The sequence below is a fragment of the Phacochoerus africanus genome, chromosome 4 (assembly GCF_016906955.1).
Source record: "Phacochoerus africanus isolate WHEZ1 chromosome 4, ROS_Pafr_v1, whole genome shotgun sequence".
NCBI lineage: Eukaryota > Metazoa > Chordata > Mammalia > Artiodactyla > Suidae > Phacochoerus > Phacochoerus africanus.
This window is the reverse complement of record NC_062547.1, coordinates 140,729,929-140,753,100: the sequence shown is the minus strand read 5'-3', so window position 1 is coordinate 140,753,100 and position 23,172 is coordinate 140,729,929. Positions and strand designations below refer to the sequence as shown.

At 41.0% G+C, this 23,172-nt stretch overlaps 1 protein-coding gene across 1 annotated transcript in view; it reads right to left on the bottom strand.

Annotated features, from left to right (window-relative positions):
* The window catches only part of CTNNA1 (catenin alpha 1), a 187,816-nt gene that overhangs the window by 110,564 nt on the left and 54,080 nt on the right, over positions 1-23,172 (bottom strand). Inside the window, exons 4-7 of the mRNA XM_047778741.1 lie at positions 14,316-14,482; positions 13,674-13,793; positions 6,514-6,783; positions 3,473-3,676 (exon numbers count right to left, since the gene is read on the bottom strand). Of these exons, the coding sequence (XP_047634697.1) occupies positions 3,473-3,676; positions 6,514-6,783; positions 13,674-13,793; positions 14,316-14,482 (761 nt within the window). The remainder of the gene's footprint in view (positions 1-3,472; positions 3,677-6,513; positions 6,784-13,673; positions 13,794-14,315; positions 14,483-23,172) is intronic.

Sequence of the window (23,172 nt, the reverse complement as noted above, 5' to 3'; positions counted from 1 at the left end):
ATAAACAACTTAAGCAGCAAAGACATAAAATAGAATGATGCAGTTTGAAATGGCCTTCAGCAAAGGGGGCGGGGAGGAGATCTTGAAGGAAGAACAAGTCAGGTTTAAACAAACAGGAAGGGAATTTCAAAAACATAATGAACAATGTCCTACTGAAGGCATGAGCTCAGATTGCCTTGAGCAGGCAGAGCGGATTGGAAATAGAGGAAGTGAGGAGAACCTGGAATGAGGCAATGGCAGTGGAGACAGAGAAATACAAATACAATAAACAAAGTGGAGATAAATACAATAAACCATCAGAGCAGTTTATCCACCTTAACTTCACATTGGAAACTCTTGGGAGAAATTTCAAAAATACTGATGCCTGAAACTCAATCCAGTGACTAATTTGGGTATAATCTAGACACTGGGATCTTTAAAAGTTCCCCAGGGATTCTAATGTGCTTCCAAAGTTAAGAATCACTGCCTTATCCCACCAACTGTGCACTTTAAAAAATAAAACATTAAAATAAAAAAAAAAAAAGAAAGAAATCATTGCCTTAGAGGAACGACCAATGTAACCTGACAGGTGGCAACACAGGAAGAAGCAGCTTTGAAGACTCAAGCGATTATGACAAGATTTTTTAAGTATGCATCTATAAAACTTATATTACTGAGAGAATCCAGGAAATCAAAAAAGTAAAAATAAGTGTGAGCCTTTCTGGACTTTACCACTCTGTTGACCAAGTTCCATGTACTGAGCCAGTTTTAATTAATCCAGACTATCTCAATTCTCCACATACTATTAATTATTTATCTAATATTTTTTCAAAAGAAATAATCAAAACTTAAAATGAATCATTTTTTGAAAATCAAGGTAGAGCTCAATGCAAAGATTATAAAATAAAAATTCCAGAGTTCCCGTCATGGCGCAGTGGTTAACGAATCCGACTAAGAACCATGAGGTTGAGGGTTCGGTCCCTGCCCTTGCTCAGTGGGTTAACGATCCGGTGTTGCCATGAGCTGTGGTGTAGGTTGCAGACGTGGCTCAGATCCCGCGTTGCTGTGGCTCTGGCGTAGGCCCAAGGCTACAGCTCCGATTCGACCCCTAGCCTGGGAACCTCCATATGCTGAGGGAGCGGCCCAAAGAAATAGCAAAGACCAAAAAAAAAAAGAAAAAAAAGAAAAAAAAATTCCATAAATTCCCTCAGGTCTCCCAGCTGGCACCTATGACGGCACTGCCAGTACAAGTCCGGAACAGATGCCGCGTGTTTCGTGAGGGATCTACTTCGCAGAGGACACGCACTCAGTATGAACTGAGTGACAGTCAGAAACTGCCACTTAACTTCTGTCACTGGAGGTTCTAAACGTTCCTGAATGCTTTATAAGCAGAACTCTACCCCTAGTCAATTCTGCTTCTTGCGGACTCTGCCATCATTCTCAGCTTTCTTCCAATGTGTTCTACCGCCTCCCCCGGCTTCATCCTCACTCCGGTGGTTTCTGACAGGACCCTTGCTCACTGTCATCTGTGTCAATACAAAGCAATTAAATATTTTTATATTTAGGAAGAATGTGCTCAGCGATCATGTTCTAAAACGGATTTGTGAATCATGAGATAATTTCTTTCGAAACCCCCACCTTAATCCTTAAATTTAAGCTAAACATCAATCACTGTTCTAGTTTTCACTTACATAATAAAACGTTTCGTAAGAGTGCTGGTGTGGTCTCCCCGCCTTCAGGAGCAATAAATGTTTCCCACCTTTACTTACATGCGTGACGCAAAATAGCAAGTATCATTTGTCTGGCCTTCTGGGGAGAATCCAGGAGGTGACTCATGACCAGGGATGACTAGCCTGAGATCTGACCAACCCAGCAGTATCTTTTAGACTGGTTAGGAAGCTCTAGAATGGAGCAATGAGAAGGGATTATCACACATCCCCTCCTCACTTGCAAAGTCGGCTTTCCAAGTAACGCCACTGGACGTTTGTACGCCACTGCCGCACTGCGCACGACAGGAGGTAACTGATCCACATACACGCTAGGGCCTCTTTGTTTCCCTGTTTAAGACGCCAACCATCATGAGCCAGGCTTCATATTATTCGTTCTTTCTATTCTCTGATTTTCAGGCTTATACGTGGATTTGTAAATGTGTCCTACATTTTCACTGTGACTTATCAACTGCTTTTTCCATGTGATTTAACTAAGCCTCTAATCTCATTTTTCTGAGGTAGACAGCATAGGATCAAAACATGGCAATGGCTTAAAAAATTCAATATGCTTCACCAGTTTCACAATATGGTAGAAACAAGATAAACACAGGACGGAATTCATCTTCACCCTAGGAATTCTATCATGACTCACCATTATACCTTCAAACAAGATATACGGCAAATGAACAAATGAGTATCAAAGATATTTTCCTGGAAACTACTAAATAGGCAAAAAGTACTAGTGAGAACTCATCAGCACTCTTTTTCGTCACTTTAAAATGATTTTATATAGTTTTCTTCTTCTTTGCTACAGTAAAATATTGGGTAAAAGGTCTAAGCTATAGTCACCCTATACCAGCATTAAAAAACTGAAACGAAAGAAGTAGTGCTAGAGAAGGGAAAAAAAAATTAACAGTAGAGGGGGGGAAAAAATCAAAATAGTATTTTCTGTAGCAAGAATGTCCAATTTCACAGCACAGGTTTTTAAACACAAACTTAAAAATGCAAAAACACAACTCAGTTCACTTAATAAAGCTCTGTCTACTTGGCAATTACCTACTCTTACAATACTCTACATGACTCATTCAAAAAACCTCAATGATGAATATTTTCAGCATTCCCTTTTGCCCAAAATTAGATGGTCACCTAGGTGTGATAATGAAATTTTATCCTTTATCTAAAGATCACTATCCTTAGTAGACACATGTTAAAATACTTACAGGTGAAACAACATAATGTCTACAACTTATTTTCAACTTACTTTTTTTTCATGGAAAAAAAGTTTGGATATGTATATATTCATATGCATGAATATATTTACACACAAACATGCACATGTATTTACATGTTAACTGGTGAGTCTGGAGAAATGGTGGATGGGTGCTCTTTGTAAGACTTCTATATGTTTAAAATTTTTCATACTAAAAAGTTGGGGATAAAGGGGGCACAGAGAAAGCCATTTTTCCATTTCTTGACATTTTTTTCTTTTATTTACTTATTTATTTATTTTGGCCAAGCCCACAGCATGCAAAGGTTGGGATCAAACCCCAGCCACAGTAGTGACAAGGTCGAATCCTTAACCCACTGAGCCACGGGACAACATCTCATTCCTTCAAAAGCTTCACTCCACCCAACAGGGTTGAAAAATCTAAAAACACAGCTGACATTTGTAGTTAAAACACCTCGTACCCAACAATTATTATGGAAAGTCCTCTTATTTCAAAGAAAAGCTCTGGAAAAGACCTCGGATCCAGTATCTGCTATGGAAAACTCCTCTTACTCACATTGCCCATGTACTCGGAGAGCAGATCCTGCAAGGCCTGGCGGACAGCATTACACTCGGCCACAATTCTCTCACGCCGGTCGTCACGTGTGCAGGACGAGTCAGCCATCAGGGCAGCCCCGCTAATGATGCTTTCCAGGCGCTCCTCCAGCGAAGGCCGAAAGCGCTCCTCGCTGAAGCTCAAGGGGTCCACAATGATTTGCTTCTGCAAAGGAAGCATTAACGAACGTTAGCGTAATCTCTGTTTCCTCCAATATGGAAGAAGCTGGGGCAAGTGCTGCTTAGGAATACCAACACTTCGCACAAAAATTCCGCTGTCTCAAACACAGTAACACCTCTTAGCAGATGAGGGGCAGCCCACAGAAACTGGCCTGTGGTGGATCACTTCCCAAAGAAGGCACTGGAAGCAATACTATGCAGCTGAACAGGGCCTAAATACGGTCGGATACCACACATGCAAACAGAAATGGGTTGGCATAAAAATCAGGTTCCCATCACCTCATCTGAACATCCGCCTATAGGTCAGCCTATGCAATACTGGCAAGTTAAGTTACCAAATGAGAACTACAAGGAAAAATAAAAGTTAGCACTCTGTTTTCTATGTACAGAGTATAAAACTGCTACACGGCATTAACAGAACTGTTTCACCCAAAAAAAACCCAAAAACAAAACACTGATTTCTGTCTTCAAAGTTTCAGAGAGAAATGCACTTTTTTGGCTACACCTACAGCATGCAGAGAAGTTCCTGGGCTAGGGATGGAACCCGCATCCCAGCAGAGACAACACTGGATCCTTAACCTACTATGTCACCTGGCAATTCCTAGGTATGCATTTATAATCATTTCAATCTTTTTTCTCACCTCATACATCTCATCAAATTTTATAAACACTTCAGTCTCAAATTTACCCTGTCCAAAAAATTCGACCTTCTTTACTCCAAGACCTCCAGGTATTCTGTAAGAGATGACAGCAATTTGTCACAGCAAAGCTGCTATCTAAGGTATAACTGCCCCAAAAAGAATAAATCCTTCCTGTCTCCCCTTTGCTCCCCTGACTCCACATAAACTCAGCTTTACCACTGATGAGTGAGGTCAGGTCACGAGGAAGCTCTAGGTACAAGGTCAAACATCAAACCCCCAGAACAGGATCTACTGGCCTTCTTCCAACTTCTCCATTTGAAACAATTTATTCTCACACCAACAAATGTGTGAGAAAATATTTTGCCTTTAATTTTTCCCTATAGGGACTACGTTCTTATTGATTTCAATTTAAATGCCAAGATTTTTTTTCCTAAAAAAAAGCTTGCCCTACGGAGTTCCTGTTGTGGCTCAGTGGTTAACAAATCCAACTAGGAACCATGAGGTTGCGGGTTCGATCCCTGGCCTTGCTCAGTGGGTTAAGGATCCGGCATTGCCCTGAGCTGTGGTGTAGGTTGCAGACGCGGCTAACATCCCGTGTTGCTGTGGTGTAGGCGGCAGCTACAGCTGCGATTAGACCTCTAGCCTGGGAACCTCCATAGGCCGCAGGAGCGGCACAGAAAAAGGCAAAAAAAAAAAGGCTAGCCCTTTTCCAATAAGTACACATTTCCTCTTTCCCTGCCAAGGAACCATCAGTTTCAAAACTGAACATACAATTCCTTCACTGTTCATTATTAACCTACAGTTTAGCTGATCATTTTTCTTACCAGATAAAGTTATTGCAGAATTTCTCTGGTCAAAACTGAATACACAGTACTTTCTGACCAACAGTAGGAGGAATGAATGGTCATAGAATTTTAAGAGTCACAGAACTTCAACAGAGCTGTAACCATTTAGTCCAGCACCCTCATATTATGAATTGTTTCGCTGTAGACTTAGGAGGTTAAGTGGCCTCTGATAGATATTACTCAACCTAGGGGAAAACATAACCCATACTGCCGTGAATGAGGCCAATACCCAAAACTGCCAATTCTGAAGAGGAAAAACAGTGCCAGTAAATTGTAAGAGGTATCTTCAAGAGTTTGCTATAAAGTCATTAATGTTTAAGGTTCAAGGATTAAAAATTCAGTTCTAGAATCAAGGTCCTCAGGCTTCACATTGTCTTTACCCAAGCCAAAGTAAAAGCTAAGACAAAGGAAATAAAAAAGACAAGAAAAAAACTGTTAAAATGCACTCCATTGTCTTGATTCCATACTTTAAAGCATTCCTGCTGACCAAAGGATGCCGGTCACCTGGAAGGCAATTTTCCCCTAAGTAAATGGTTCTAATAAATTTTAAAAAAACCTAACAGTTATTTAAAAAAAAAAAAACTTAAAAAAAAATCTTAAACTGCTGCCATCTACTGGAAGTCATGAGGCATTGTGGGTAGGCATTTAAAACCATAAAACACACCCCCAAAAATTAAGATTAGAGTTGATACATGGGAAAATGTATACACACAATATATACAAAGAATAGATCTGGTGCATCATCTATAAAAGGTAATTATATGGAATTATGCTAACAGCATATTTTAATCCCAAATATGCTTCCACTCGATTAACTCTATTATTACAGTTTAGACATTGAGAAGAATGTGCAGGCACACCAAGTAAGACTAAGGCGATGGAACTTCCACAGCAGTCACTCCGGATGTGTTTCTGTCTCCCACTCGACTAAGAGGCCCTGGAGGACAGAGCCTAAGTACACGTTGCCTCTTTAACTCCCATAGGTTTGCATCTGCCCAAAAGTTAAAATCTTGGTTGAAATGAACCAAACTTTTATCTTCAATAAAGAGGGACTTCATAGGAAAGATAAGCTGCATAAAAGAATTCAGAAGTTTAAAACTAAAAAATATAAGAAAAGGTGAGGGGAAGAGGAAGAGGAAGGTGAGAAAAAGAAAAGATAAATGCTTTAGGCCAAGTCAAGATGAAGTAAGTTGCTAACTTAGAATTTCTTTCAACGTGGACTACCTACCTAAGTAGAAACTGAGCTTTCCTCAGAAAGCTTGAGCACATTTCCCCAGAACTCTGTAAGCTCTCAAGAACCCTCAAGAGCCTCAAGTGTCCTCCCAAGCCTAACTTACATCAAAGTTGTTGAGGGCGTACGCCAGCTCTCCGCCGCCGCCACCCTGGTGCTGGGAGGCATCATCTGACGCCGTGGCCTGGGCTGCGTTAGAAATGCCTGTGACCGCCTGCTGCAGCTGTTTGTATATCAGGTCTCGGTTGGCCTTGTAGGCTGCGACGTCAGGGTGCTGTAGGCACGCCTGGGATGCAGTATAGAGGATCGGCACGTTTTTCTGCAGGATTCCTCTGGCGGCGGCCATCTGATCACGATGCCCCACATCTTTCAGTTCCTACAAGAGTAAAACAAAAATATGGGTTCAACTCACTAAAAATTTGTTAGTAAATGCTGACAAGTTAGCATTTCTACTAATTAGACGATATTTTCATTAACGGTCTGGCTTGAAAGCTGACCACAAGGGAGGTGGTATGGCTTAGTAGGTAAGCATTCAAACTTTTCCAAAAGACACAGACCTGAATTTGAACCTCCAGCACTACTTTTTTTTACTGACCGGTATGATTTTATTTCAACTCTCTATGCTCAGTTTCACTTTCTGTAAAATAAAAACACTAACAGTACCTCTCTTACATCTGTCTTGAGGATTAAACGGAATAATGCATGTAAAGCACCTAGAAGAGAAACTAAATAAAACGCAACGCAAAACTGACTAGCATCTTGATATAACTTTTTAAGATGTGTGTACCTATTCCAACCAAGCTAGAAAAACCAGAGGTATATTTAAACAGAGTAAAATTGATTACGAGAATTTCTTTTTCTATTAAGTTATAAAAGTTCACTAAAAGAGTTCTATTAAATTTGGGATGGGATTACACAGGTGTACACACACAGACCAGGTAAGGATGCGGCAGGCTGTTCTCCCAAATACACAACTTCTCCCCCACCCCTCCCTGACCCGCAAAGACCACTTAGGACCCAGGCTGCTAAGGCATAAAGCTGAGGCTCACGTGTTCCATGACCTTAATCCAAAAGATCTGTATTTTAATATTCTATATGCATCTAGTTTTACGTGAGCTGTCCTTTTTCGATTTCTTCTACCTTGTAATTATAGGATGTGAGGTTCCAAGCATCTGCCTGGTAAAGTGGGGGAGTATGCTGAGTGACAAACAAGTGATACCACCATTAAGCAAGCTGGGAAGGGGGGCGCTTCCGATATCGCACTGTTACTGCAATTACTCCGAGAGAATCAAGACTTTAGCAGGTGTGGCCGTCACCACAGAAGAGAAGTATCAGTGATAACCGTAACTGCCCACCCAACTCTCCCAACTCTATGTGACACGTGATCCTAGAATTTCAATGTTAATCTCACCAACTGAACCCTAGCGTACCAATTTAAATGTTTTAAGATTGAGAATCACATGTGCAAACAGTAAGCGAAAACTGACTTACAAGGGACAAAGTCAATTACTCAATGTAAAGTCTGACTTAGCCATTTAATGGCTCATCTTTCTAAATGAGTTCCTAATTAAGCACTGGAGACGCTAAACCAGCTTCCTTTTCCTGAAACTTCACCTCACTCATGCTTTAGGTTTTCATCTTTATTCAAACCTTGTACAATATGACAGCTTACTTTTCCTCCTAGAATTCTTTTCTCATTTGGAATCTGAATTTGCAAGTAATTGCTCACAGCATTCCAAATGCCCTGTAGCACAGTACATTAGGCTAAATAGTCAGAAACAGGACCCTGTGGATTTTCAGAATCAGTGATCATTTTAAGACTCAAGCTATGACCGGGTTGAGACTCACCATTATGCTTAAACAGCTGGTGCACATGTTCTGTGCGGCATTTTCTAAATGTCCTACCCTCGCCACAACCCCAGGGACTTTGAAGTTTTCTAAGGAGGCATTTTGCCTTTAAGCACTTAATAATGTCCTCTGTTTTACAAAATGCTTTGCAGTTAGCTTTGGCCTCCTTCCTAAGTATCTATAACCTAGATCAGTCCAGCCTCTTATAAATAGTTAGCAAAGACACTTATGGTCACCTCAAGTTACAATAGGTGCCAGAATGCAACACCTGACTTTCCTAAAACTATTGCCTGACCTGGTGCGATAAACTCCTATCTTTCCAAAGACGACATCAGGTTCAAAACTCAAAAACAAGACCCCAGGGATTTAAAGAATTGAGGATCACCTCAAGACACAAGCTGTGACAAAGGGGTGGGGCTCACCATTATGCCTAAGCAGCCGGTGCATGTGTTCTGTGAGGCATTTTCTAAACGTCTTGCCCTCACCACAATGTAGCTTTGATAGATTTCTTTTTACAAGTACAGGGGATGTATTTTAATCTATGATGAAAATGACAGCTAAATATCATTTGTCCTAACTGCTAAAGTGTTCTATATTCTCTCTTTAGAATTATTTTTGCCATAGCACAAAGAAATTAGATTTTGTTAAGACACGAAAATAGACACTATCAAAAGGCAGCACTATTTACTGTAATAAGAATAATGATTATAAGAATTCTTTTTAAGATAGATAGTAACCCAGATTAGTGAAAAAAAAAAAGTAAGCTATTACATAATGCAATAGATTACTTAGGAAATCAGAATCCCTTGATCTACTGTATTAGCACTCATGACTCCCCAACTTGACCAATCCAGTTATGTTTCATATATACGAACAGAAAACATAAAATGGAAATGACAGTTTTCAAAGTAATCTGAACCAACCATCACATGCAGTGACCAAGAAACAGAAGCTAACTTCTAAGCAATCCACAATACTTTCTAACCAAGACCTGGAAATTCAAGTGGAAGTTTCCCCTCACCACCCTCTTAACAGCATAAACTTGCAGCCATACTTTTGATCAGATGTCTTCTCTTAGATTCAAAGGACCCTACTTAAAGAAATGGTCCTGGTCAAACCCAGCCAATCCAGATGATTTACACATAGAAAGCGGGCGGTAGTGTCAATGGCCAACTTGATTGTTCGGGTTTTTAGAAAAATCATCATGACAGAAAGTCAGAGTTCGCGGACGAGGTATGAAACACTACGTTTTTACCAAACCTATCTCAACTAGTTATGTACCTGAGTGCATGGAGTGTAAATATCCAAGCAGCCCATCTTTAGCATGCGGGTGGGGGCAGAGCAGACAGTGCAAGGCAGAAGCAGTCCTCCCTACAGGAAGCAGGGTCATGGCCAGCAGATCCTGACCTCTGCTGTCCATTTGCACCCTCACAGTCAAAGAAGAGCCTGCAGCCTAATGAAAAGTCAAAACTTCTAGTCAGCAAGTAATATTCTAGCCCAAGAACATAACCGATTAGGGCCAGAGAATCCATTCCAGGATGGACCTGCAGTGCAGCAAAATGGCTTATTCTCTCATTAGTTAAACAAATATTTACTGAATACTACTAGGCAATGTTCTAGGCACTAGGGATTATACTAACAATTTAAACAAAATCCCTGCCCTTGGAGCCAGGCAGCCTAGGTTCAAAACCTGGCTCCACCACTTACTAGATTAACACCCAGGCCAAATTACTTAACTTCTCTGTTCCAGTTCCTTCATTGATAAAAATTAGCATCTCATCAATTATAGGATCTACCTTACGCTATTTTTCATGAAGATCAAACAAATGTGTATTTATAAAGGGCTTATAACAGTGTTTAGTGTAAGTACACACTTTTTTAAGGTTATTCATTATTATTTTCACCAATATCCTCACCACCACATCCTGTGCCAGACAAACCTCAAGGACAAACAGGTAAATTTCAGAGCACCTACAGACTTTTAAAGTTCAGCATTTCCTCATTGGGTGGCTGCTGTTTAAATGATACAAGACAAATGAAGGCAAGCAGTTCACACATAATATCCCAGTAGTGCTCTTGAGGAAATACCTTTTCTGGACTAGGACTGCCTGAAAAGATAAAAGGCTGGATAAGGAGGTAAATTATTACCTACCACACCTGGGGAAAGAAGACAAGGTCAAAGGGGAGTGAAAACAGTCCAGGGTACTGAATACCCAGCAAGAGAGGAATTCTGCCAGAAAACAAAAAGTGTGGAAAGCTGTGATCGGTAACTGAAGGCCGCCAGTGGGCAGTATCCATCCAAAAGGGAGAATGACATTTCCACCAGGCTGGTACTTCAGGATGAAATGAGTAGCACTTTAATTCCCAAGAAAAGCACTAGTTTATGTAAATATATACCAAGGCCCAGGACCTATAAAGGTCATTTTATGATCAGGAGGCACACAGCAGCCTAGAGCCAACCTACGCAACAAATTCTACTATAGGAGGCTAAGGCTAAAAGTTAAAGAATTAGGCCCGAGGAAACCTATAAATGATCGTGACATACTACAGCCCAAGACAAACTTTAAAATGGGAACATGGAGAAGGTGCTAGCAGCAAACAGACAGTAAAATCAAATGGAGTAATTCAAAGATGGTTCAGGGACTATGCTATAAAAGCTATGGGCAAAGTACAGGAATGCCATGAGCTGTTAGGGCACTTAGGCCCGAAAAGACACAAGGAGGCAGCAGTTAGCAGAGCCCAGGGAACAAGGTGTAGGGAGGAAACCACCCAAGAGAGGCTATGACTTCCAGCCACCCAGGGCAACCACCAGGAAGGGAGCCAGGGAAATGAACCCCTAGCCTCCTTCTGTCTCGGCTGATCTCCTATGGGTGCTGACGCTGCCCAACATAACCAGAAGCAAGAGGGAAAAGAGGCTGCAGTCTCGACAGGTCACGTTCCTGGGGCAGAGAGCAGGGTGACCAAGGGCAGAAAACAGATACAGAGGAGTCAAGAGAAGACCAGCTTCATGTCAACTAAGAACGTCAAGATTCTTATGACGTCTTATTTTGAAAGTATTTGAAATTCACTTAAAAAAAAAAATCTAGGATTCTGATTCAGGAAACTCTTCGTGGATTCACGGTACACAGAATTAAAACCCAGGCAGCATTACTTTCCAGTCAGCTTCCCAGTAGTATATAAAATTCTGCATTATGATTGTATTTTATGTCAAGAACATCATCAATTTACTTATCCTACTATTTCGCAAGGATATGCACTAGTATCGGTCTAAATGTTCTCACTCCTCTTAAATAACAGTGTCTTCATAAATCAAGGTTAGACTAGATTTTATGACAGTAAGACTATTCACCAAGCTTTACGTTTTAAATAAAACATTTATTTCACATATTCAAATGAGAACTTGTATCAAGAACGTTAAGAAAAATAAGTTGTGAACATAATTTGGCCAGCTTGCTATTATATTTATAGAATTACCATATTATCATACAGCAAGTTCTTCTTAGAATCAACTGGCTCCAGCAAAATGAAAAACAAACAAACAGGAGTTCCCGTCGTGGCTCAGCGGTTAACAAACCTGACTAGGACCCATGAGCATGCGGGTTCGATCCCTGGCCTCGATCAGTTGGTTAAGGATCCGGCGTTGCCATGAACTGTGGGGTAGGTCCCAGACGAGGCTCGGATCCCACATTGCTGTGGCTGTGGCACAGGCTGACAGCTACAGTTCCAATCGGACCCCTGGCCTGGGAACCTCCATGTGCCGTGGGTGCGGCCCTAAACGACAAAAAGACCAAACAAACAAACCACCAAACTACTTGTGATTTATTTGATGGAGACATAAGCCAACACAAGGACAAATGATAAAAGCACAATGAGCTTTCACTAACTAAATTACTTAGCAATCAATACAACAAATCTAGCTCTATTATCATGTTTAGCAGTGAATGCTGGAAATATAAAACCAGGATACCATATGCGCAGATTCAGTCTGATCACATTTTATAGCTTTAAATATGAGCAATAACTACTATTCACCAAGTGCCCACTGCTGAGGGCCTACTGAGTGCCTGGCACGACATTAACTACTTCACACACATGGTCCGATTTAATCCTCTCAACCCTAATGGGATATTATTTTACATTTCTGTAACTATAACCAAATGAAAGCTGAAAGCTGAGGCCGTCATATATTGGACGCTTAGAGTTCTGACCCCCTGTCTCTCGCTGCCTGCAAGAGCTCTTGTTGGGGGTGGCTATTCTCACGAAGGTCGCTGCTGTCACAGACCAGGAGGCAGATCTTCACTCCTCCGAGTCAGACACAGTTAACTGTCTTCCTCTCACCAATGACTAGTATGGACTGGGCGTGTTACACAAGGCAAATTCAGGGCAAATGTGTGAGAGGCTTCTGGATCGTTTGCTTATAAAGATCGTTTGCTTATAAAACCTTCTTTTTCTTCTCAGTGGACACACTGATGTGTGCAAATGTCATGCCCTAGAGCTTCTACAGCCACCCAATGCCAGGCACGCTGAAGACGGCAGTGCTGGAAAATGTCAAGAAACTGAATCCATGCGGGTACTGCAGAACCTTTAAATTTAACAACCTCAAAGTCACGTAACCTAAACTGGGGCTTCTACTTAGTGAGAAAATAAATCCCTCAGTGTTGGAGCTAGGTTTTCTATAAACCACAACATAAAATATCCTGACATAGTACTGGATGACAATAATAAGACCCCATCTTTTCAGAAATAAGAACAGCCCAAGCCTGATCAGGACTATGGAAGTGGTAAGAGCTGGATGGTGACACATGCACCCCCCTACAGAACAGCGGAGCCAACAGGAAGGGCACAGGGAAGACTTCAATACCCCAAGAGCGAAACACCAAGGGGCAAGCAAAAGCTGGAAAAAGAAGATCACTGATCCGCACGCCACACCACCCAAAGTCTTAACATTATGGGAACTACCAGTAATGAACAATAAGAAATACTTCAAAAGTGACAAAATTTGGAGGGGGCAGTACTTTCTGCTATACAAGTAATTCCAGTGTGTTTTAACTGGTTTAAGGTTTTTAAAAATCTGAATTAAATTCCACTACCAATTCAAGTCCATTCTGGAACACAAATACAAATGCCTGTCACTTTCCAGACACTATCACAAACAGCTAAGCTACTGAAAGTAAAATCTTCATAGCAATTAGAAGCGTAACATGAACACAACTTACCTTTATGAATACAATACTTTTTTCATTCTATCTTATTAATATGATACTTAACGATACAATGCAATGACATCATAAATGTTTCAATGGAACTATATAAGCAGAGGGAGATATTGGTACCTCTTGAAAACTTAGATAAAATGGATTTTTCCCACTAAATAATAATATAAACAACTTAAAAATATCTCCCAAATCATGACTGTACCTGCTGCCTTTTGGCTGCCATAATATTCAGCTTATCCACTTCGGGTTTCAGGGCTTTATACTGTATTCCCAGGTCTTGTTCAGTGCCAGCGTTTCTCAGTTTCAAGATACCATCTTCTACCTATAAAACACACCCCCACCAAAAAAATTCTCAACAAGTCTGTACACAGAGAAGATCTGGAATTTTTTATTCCTTTTAACAGCCACTCAGCAATCCAAACTTCCTCTTGAGTTTACATGGCCCTCAAACATTTGAGCAGCTAATGTTTGAGCTTTACTAGGGAAAGGTGGCATTATTTTGACTTCAATCTAAAAGGATCCAATTTAACTTATCTTGATTTCTCAACTCTGGAACCCTATTGGTGCAAGGAAATGTTTAATCGCTATTGCAAAAAAGAAAGAAGTCAAAAACAATACTTTTGCTGCAAATTCTTCATTAGAACAAAGATAACGAGAGGCTCACATCAGAGCCAGTATGATGTTTACTTGGCATAGAGGAGTAAGGGGAAACTAAAAACATTCCTGGTCCACCTGGGTAAACTATGTTCAAAACCAAACCAAATCCTAAGGAATGCTAAACTAAGTATGGCCAGAAGCAGCCTCGCTAGGACAGAACAAATTACAGACACCAGCCTGTACTTACGACTTTCAGCTGAACAAGTAATTTGTAGACATCTGCCATGTCAGCCAAAATAAGCAGCCGAGTAACAGCAGAGAGCAAAGCTCGAGCTGCCCGAACCATGTTGCCACGCTTCACAGAAGAGCAGGGATCATCTGCAAACTCTCCAGCAGCACTCTTCATCAAATCACCTGTTTTACAGAAGGAAAAACAAACTCAGCACGAATGAACCAAACACTTGTCTACTTTTTAAAAAATAAAAATAATTCAAACTTCATATAGTGCATACACAGAATCTAGTTTAAGGATTTTTTTGGTTGTTTTTTCTTTAGTTTGTTTTCTTTTTTCTTTTGTGTGGCATATAGAAGTTCCCAGGCTAGGGGCTGAATTGGAGCTGCAGCCGATGGCCTATGCCACAGCCACAGCCACCTGGGATCTGAGCCCGTCTGCAACCTACACCACAGCTCTCAGCAATGTCAGATCCTTAACCCACCGAGAGAGGGCAGGGATCACACCCGCAACCTCATGGATACCAGGTTTGCTTCCACTGAGCCACAACAGGAACTCCTTTGAGTTTGTTTTCTTTCTATCTATCACTAAGAAAAACACCCTCATATACCTCTGGTGAAAGCAAAACATCTGAAAAGTGATTTAGCACTACATATCAAGAGGCTTAAAAATACTTCTTTCCATTGATCTAATAATACTCTTTCCAAGAAGGACCAGTGTATGTATCCTCAGGAAAGAAAAAAATCCAAGATTGGAATGGGAGAAAAAAATAGATCTAATGCAATCTAGACTCACATCCGCAGAATGACAGAGAAACACGATGTAGGACTAGCACACCAGCCCAACCCTCTACTTTGTGCAGCTCAGAGACTCACTCACATGTGCAAAGACAAGAGTCCAGTCACTGACCCATTCATCTTCCTCACAGGAAAACACTGACAACAGCTCAAATGCTCAACTAAGAATCTAATTAAGTAAATTATAGGACAGCCTACAATTGACTATTAAGCCAATATTAACATATACATAAAAAAAGTTCAGAGTTCCTGTCTTGGCTCACCAGAAATGAATCTGAATGGTAATCTATGACGACTCAGGTTTGATCCCTGGCCTCGCTCAGTGGGTTAAGGATCTGGCACTGCCATGACCTGCAGTGTAGGTCGCAGATGCAGCTTGGATCTGGCGTGGCTTCGGCTGTGGCGTAGGGCAGTGGCTACAGCTCCGATTTGGCCCCAGCCTGGGAATCTCCATAGGCCATGGATGTGGCCCTAAAACGACGACAACAACAACAAAAAAAGTTAAAGCTTATAATTAAAATCTTAAGCAGAAAAAAGACAAAATGATAAATGTACATAATCTCTATTTTAAAAAAATAGGAAAGACTGGAGTCAAAAGACAAATAATAGTTATATTAGGTTATAATCTGACTCTTTACATTATTCTGTATTTATAAAAACTTTTGTTTCTGCACTGACTTTATAAAAAATAACTTTCTCTTTTCTTTTTTGTTTTTGTTTTTTGTTTTGTTTTGTTTTGTTTTTCAGGGCTGCACCTACAGCATAAGGAAGTTAACAGGCTAGGGGTTGAATCAAAGCTGCAGTTGCCAGCCTATGCCACAGCCACAGCAATGCCAGATTGAGCCACGTCTGCAACCCATACCACAGGTCATGGTAACACCAGATCCTTAACCCACTGAGCAAGGCCAGGGATCGAACCTGCAAGCTCATGGATTCTAGTTGGGTTCATAACCCACTGAGCCACAATGAGAACTCCCTGTAAAAAAACATTTTCTATAACAAACAGGTATTACAGCCATAATTTTTTAAATTTTACTATACTTATTAGGACTATCCAGCTTAAACAATCCTGACTTTGAAAATGCTAAGGAAGTTACTTATGACATTTTCTAGAAACTTATAAAATAACTTACACTTTTTTCTTGCGTGTTTCTAATAATAATCATTTAAGGTACCTATCATTTCTCTTTTCCTATAGCTGGAAGCAAGTGGAGGGCCAGAGCTGTGTCTGTTCTGCAGTTACACTGACAATGCCTCCATGGTGACTCTCTTAGGATTCCTGGAAAAGCAATTACTCCCTCCCTTGGCTAAACATGTCCACTTCAGATTAAAGCCTGAAGGCTATTCACTCTCTCATCTCGTCCACAAATTTAAAGTACACACGCAGGAAGACCTAGCTACTTCTGAAGAAAATTACTGAATTTCTGCTAGCTATCAAATTTAGTTGCAGAATATGAGTTTAGGGGGAAAGAGTTAAATGGAGTTAAATGTCCTCGGCTTCATACATTAAATTACATGAAAAAGTACTGTACATAGTACTAAGAGTAAAGCCAAGCTCTGCCTAACTGCCAGGACAGAGATACCTCACAAGGAAGAACCTCAAAGTTTCCCTGGATCGAAGTTACAGACATATGACCATTAAATGGCTACATAACAAAAATATTATCTTATGGTACTTAAAACAACAGAGCTCGTTCATTCGTTTATTCAACAAATACTGGAGCACCCACTACACACCAAAGGCTGTATTAGATGCCAGTGATAAACTAGCACTGGAGAAACAGCCTGTGTCCTTATGGAACTCTATGGAGGGGGAAGACAGACAAGGAAACACTTAAAGCTGATTACGACTAAGCACCTGTACTCAAAGGGCCCATACATTAGGGACTGTTATAATGCAATCAGAATTACAAGAGCCCTGTGGACAAGGTGCTATGGAAGAAGTTGTCTCTAAAGACTTGCAGAAAAAGATATTTGCCTTAATTAAGCAAGAGATATTAAGCAAGAGATATTGGCCCTATACAATAAAGAGAACTCTATTTATTGAGAGGTTATTACACACTAAAACAAATCCAGGAGTTCCCATCGTGGCTCAGTGGTTAATGAATACAACTAGGAACCATGAGGTGGCGGGCTCAATCCCTGGCCTCGCTCAGTGGGTTAAGGATCTGGCATTGCTGTGACCTGTGGTGTAGGTCGCAGACACGGATTGAATCCCGCATTGCTGTGGCTGTGGTGTAGGCCGGTGGCTACAGCTCCAATCCAACCCCTAGCCTGGGAACCTCCATATGCCGCCAGAGTGGCCCTAGAAAAGGCAAAAAGACAAAACAAACAAACAAACAAACAAAAACAAAACAAATAAATCCACAGCTGAGCAAGACTTAATTTCCTTTCAGTTTATAAACCAGAAATGAAGAAAGTGATCATACAGAAATTATGTGGTGCTTTTTTTTTTTTTTTTTTTGGTCTTTTTAGGGCCACACCTGTGGCATATGGCGGTTCCCAGGCTAGGAGTCAAACTGTAATCAGAGCTGTAGCCACTGGCTTACACCACAGTCACAGCAATGCCAGATCCAAGTCGCATCTGCAACCTACACCACAGCTGGATCCTTAGCCCACTGAGCAAGGCCAGGGATCGAATCTGTGTCCTCATGGATGCTAGTCAGATGTGTTTCCGCTGAGCCACGAAGGGAACTCCTAGGTGGCATTTTTAACATACAAGCATTAAATAAGGCACAAAGTACTACCATGAGGTCAAAGGAGAAAGCGCTAATGACCAATCTGGGGTAGAAGTGAAATGCAAGCAACAGTTCTCTGCAATGCGCTCTATTCTTTAAGGATAGGAAGAATGTGGGCCAGGAGAGTTAAGGGAGTTATTAGCACCTCAAGCAAAAGGAAGAGCAACAGAATATCTAACATTTATTAAATGCTCACTCCACGGCACTACAAAGTAGGTGGTATTAGCTCAGACAAGATAACTATCTTAATCAAGTCACCTAACAGTAAATGATAGAGCCAGGATTTGTAATGCTAATGCTTATGGTCCTAGAACAACTTAACGAACTGCTTATACTAGAAAATGGCCTATCTGAAGGCTGACTTCTCCAGTCTAACTTGGAAGTAAGGGCTATATATAGAAGCATCAGATGACGGAGATGGAAAGGCCATAGACAGAGTACAAAGGAATCTCTGAACCAAAGAGAGAAACGGAAGTCACAGAGAACACAGGATTAACCTAGGAAAAGTATGTATAATAGACTGAGTCACTCTGCTATAGAGCAGAAATTGGAACACTGTAAATAAACTACAGTTTAAAAAAAAAAAAACACTTAGAAAAAAAAGTACATATAATATACCTGACCAGAGCTATGAGTCAGAAAACGAGAGTAAGAGCCCAAGAAAGAGTAACAGTTTAAATTATAAAGGCAGGGGTCAAATGATATTATAACCTTTAATTATTAAGAGTGAGAAGAGGGAGTTCCCTGGTGGTCTAGTGGTTAGGACTCAGCACTTTCAACACTGCAGCCTGGTTTCCATGCCTGGCCTGGGAAGTGAGATTCCCACATCCCTGCTGCATGTGTTGGTCAAAGAGAGAGAAGAAAGCATTTGAGACTACATAAAGGGTTCAAGGTGCAGCTGTCCTGAGATGGAGAAGAGGGCCAGAGTAACTTATGTGTGCACATGAATTGGGGAAGATTAAAAAAAAAAACTGGAGGAGTTCCCATCGTGGCTCAGTGGTTAACAAATCCGCCTAGAAACCATGAAGTTGCGGGTTCGATCCCTGGCCTTGCTCAGTGGGTTAAGGATCCCGTGCTGCTGTGAGCTGTGGTGTAGGCCGCAGACAGAGCTCGGATCCCGAGTTGCTGTGGCTCTGGCGTAGGCCAGTGGCTACAGCTCCGATTCGACCCCTAGCCTGGGAACCTCCATATGCCGAGGGAGTGGCCCAAAAAATGGCAAAAAGACCAAAAAAAAAAAACAAAAAAAACAAAAAAACGCACAAAAAAACTGGAGTCCTAGCGTCTGTGGACTTAGGAGCAAGGGAAGACTCTGTGACAAGAGAAAGACAGAGAACCAAGATGATGAACTATCAAAAAAAAGGGAGATAAGCATTTAAAGAGGACAATGACCAACAAAATCAAATGCAAACAGAAAGATCACTCAAATACAACTGACAAACCAGAAATACAATGAATTAACTTTCAACAAGGCTGCCAAGTCTAACTAATAGGAGGAAAATAGTTTTTTCAAGAAACAGTGCTGGGACAACTAAACATTCATATGTGAAATAATGAAGTTGGACCCCCTACCTCATGCCATATACTTTCAAAATAGATCAAATGAGGAGTTCCCGTCATGGCGCAGTGGTTAAGACATCTGACTAGGAACCATGAGGTTGCAGGTTCAATCCCTGGCCCCACTCAGTAGGTTAAGGATCCGGTGTTGCCGTGAACTGTGGTGTAGGTCGCAGACGAGGCTCAGATCTGGCGTTGCTGTGGCTCTGGTGTACGCTGGCGGCTACAGCTCCAATTAGACCCCTAGCCTGGGAACCTCCATATGCCGAAAGAGCAGCCCTAGAAAAGACAAAAAAAAATAATGAATAAATAAATCAAATGAAATGTAAGAGCTACAACTATAAAATACTTAGAAGAAAATACTGATGTAAGTCTTCGCGACCTCTGATTAGGCAATGGTTTCTCAGCTATGACACTCAAAGTACAAACAACAGAAGAGAAAAGATATACATTGGACATCTGCAAAATCTAAAATTTTTGAAAACCATTTATTTGATAAGGATCGAGTATCCACAATATATAAACAACTTAAAATTAACAATAAAAAGACAAACGATCCAATTTAAAATAGGCAAGGGAATTTATAACACATCTCTCCAAAGAAGATATACAAAAGGCTAATAAGCATGTGAAAGTAGCCAACCTCATTTTCTGTAAGGGCAATGCCTATCAAAATCACGAGCTATTTCATATCTACTAGCATGGCTATAATAAAAAAGATCAATAGTAACAAATGTTGGTGAGGATATGGGTAAACCAGAACTCTCATACCACACTGGTGAGAATATAAAATGGCACAGCCACTTTGGAAAACAGTTATAGCAGTTCCTCAAAAGGTTAAATGTAATTACCATTCACAGTTTTTGTTAAAAGGTTAAAGGCTCAGTTAACTGATTATAAATGTACAGAGAAATACAAGAAAAATAGTATAATATTTATTTAATACATAACTTAAAGCATTTTGGACACTGAGAATGAAATGTTTTATTTCCCTGTAAGAAAACTACTCAAAAGCAGTTTTTGAACAATGACTCCCTTTTACAACATGATACAGAGCGAGCATCTTTTCTATCCTTTCACAAATTACCCTTTTTCTAAGTTTGGATCAGTTTCCCACAGTTTATCCTCTGCACCTTTTTTTTTTTTTTTTTGCTTTTTAGGGCCACACCCACAGCATATGGAGGTTCCCAGGCTAGGGGTCGAATCAGAGCTACAGCTGCCAACTTACAGCCACAGCCACAGCAACGTGGGATGTGAGCTGTGTCTGCGAGCTACACCACAGCTCACAGCAATGCTGGATCCTTTCGTGCCATTTCCGCTGCGGCACAACAGGAACCTGTGTGACAGGAATCTGTGGTATAGGTCACAGATGTGGCTCAGATCCCAGGTTGCTGTGGTTGTCGTGTAGTCCGGCAGCTACAACTCTGATTAGACTCCTAGCCTGGTTACTTCCACATGCCATGAGTGCAGCCCTTAACAAAAAAACAAAAACAAAAAACATAGCGGGAGTTCCCATTGTGGCTCACTGGAAACAAAACTGACTAGCATCCACGAAGATTCAGGTTTGCTCCCGGGCCTTGCTAAGTGAGTCAGGGATCCAGCATTGCTATGAGCTGTGGTATAAGGTCACAGACGCTGCTCAGACCCCATCTGTGCCATGGCTGTGGCGTAGGCCAGCAGCTGTAGCTCCAATTTGACCCCTAGCCTGAACTTCCACATGCTGCGGGTGCAGCTTTAAAAAGCAAAAAAAAATTTTTAAAATAGAGTTCCCATCGTGGCTCGGCAATAACAAACCCTACTATCCAATGAGGACATGCGTTTGATCCCTGGCCTAGCTTGGTGGATTAACGATCCCATGTTGCCATGAGCTGTGGTGTAAATTGCAGATGTTGCTCAGATCTGGCGTGACTGTGGGTGTGGTGTAGGCCAGGAGCTACAGCTATGATTTGACCCCCTAGCCTGGGAACTGCCATATGGCACAGGTGCAGCACTAAAAAGAAAAAAAAAAAAAAAAAACCTATCCGGTCTACTAAGAAAAAAAAAAGAAAGAAAAAGGTCTTTGAATGATTTTAAAATGCAAAATTATCCTTAATTCACGACTGTGATACATAAAACTCAGGTTTTCCTAGAAAGGAATAACTTAAAGCACTCCTAAAAAGACTATATGAAAAATTTCTTTTCTCTAAGGTATAAAAAAATCCCACGGTTACTAGCATCACTGCAAAAAGGAGAAAGTGAAATCAGTATACATTTGAAATAGAAAAGCTTTGTGAGGAGTTCCCGTTGTGGTGCAGCAGAAACGAATCCGACTAGGAACCATGAGGTTGTGGGTTCGACCCCTGGCCTCACTCAGTAGGTTAAGGATCCAGTGTTGCTGCCAGCTGTGGTGTAGGTCGCAGATGTGCTTCAGAGCCCATGTTGCTATGGCTGTGGTGTAAGCCGGCGGCTACAGCTGCAATTGCACCCCTAGCCTGGGAACCTCCATATGCCACGGGTGTGGCCCTAAAAAAAAAAAAGAAAAGAAAATCTTTGTGGAAAATTAGCTATCTTGAGAATTAAGAAGCTTATCCAAAATATGGGAAAGCCAGGTTCTCCTGTGGCATTATCACTACAGCAGCTTGGTTCACGGCTGTGGCCTGGGTTCGATCCCTGGCCTAGGAACTTGCACATATCATGGGTGTGGAAAAAATAAATATATATATGGGAAAGCCAAGTGGTAAAATAAGGGACCAATCTGTAGCCCTAATCTCATTGTTATTACTTTTTGTTTAGTTGCTACAGAAGTTCAACTATTATACAGACCTTAAGTAGACATTTCTTAAAAAAGAAAATACTCTTGGAGTTCCCATCGTGGTGCAGTGGTTAAAAAATCTGACTAGGAACCATGAGGTTGCAGGTTCGATCCCTGGCCTTGCTCAGTGGGTTAACGATCCAGCGTTGCCTGGAGCTGTGGTGTAGGTTGCAGACGCAGCTCGGATCCCATGTTGCTGTGGCTCTGGTGTAGGCCGGCAGCTACAGCTGCGATTCGACCCCTAGCCTGGGAACCTCCCTCCATATGCCTCGGGAGAGCGGCCCAAGAAATGGCAAAAAACCAAAAAAAAAAAAAAAAAGAAAAAAGAAAATATTCTTAAATGAAACATTTTATAAGAGCATATTGTTTGTTATCAACTGCCAGATTCAAAAGAAAAAGATACTTTAAGATACCACCTAAATATGCTTTTGAGGACCAGCAAACACAGCCTTATGTCCAAATGGCAGAAGCTTCCAGAAGAGTTAAAAGACATTTATCACCTTAAACGTGCTCAAATTATTTATTCATTTCATAGTTTCATGGCCATCTGTGGGATTCTGAATTCTCCCTCTCCCACCACCTTCCTTGGTGACCTTACTCAAGTCACTTTGCTCTGTTCATCTCAAAATGATCTTAACTGTCTAAAATTTTTCATTCTCTCCAATATCTCTTATTACTCTTGTTAACAACAGCAGGCTTCAGTTTTTAAAATAAAAAACTGTCCTTTTACCATACTCCTTTTAAATTTTTGAAATGTAAATAAAACTCTGGTCATAACAGTATTAAAGAGAATCATCTTTAATTTTCTGGTTCAAAATAACCTCCTTAAATCATATCCCTCTTAGAGGATATTATTCAGCCATTAAAAATTGTGTTAATGGAGTCTCCGTCGTGGCTCAGTGGTTAACTAATCCAACTAGGAACCATTAGATTGCAGGTTCGATCCCTGGCCTCACTCAGTGGGTTGAGGATCCCGCATTGCCGTGAGCTAT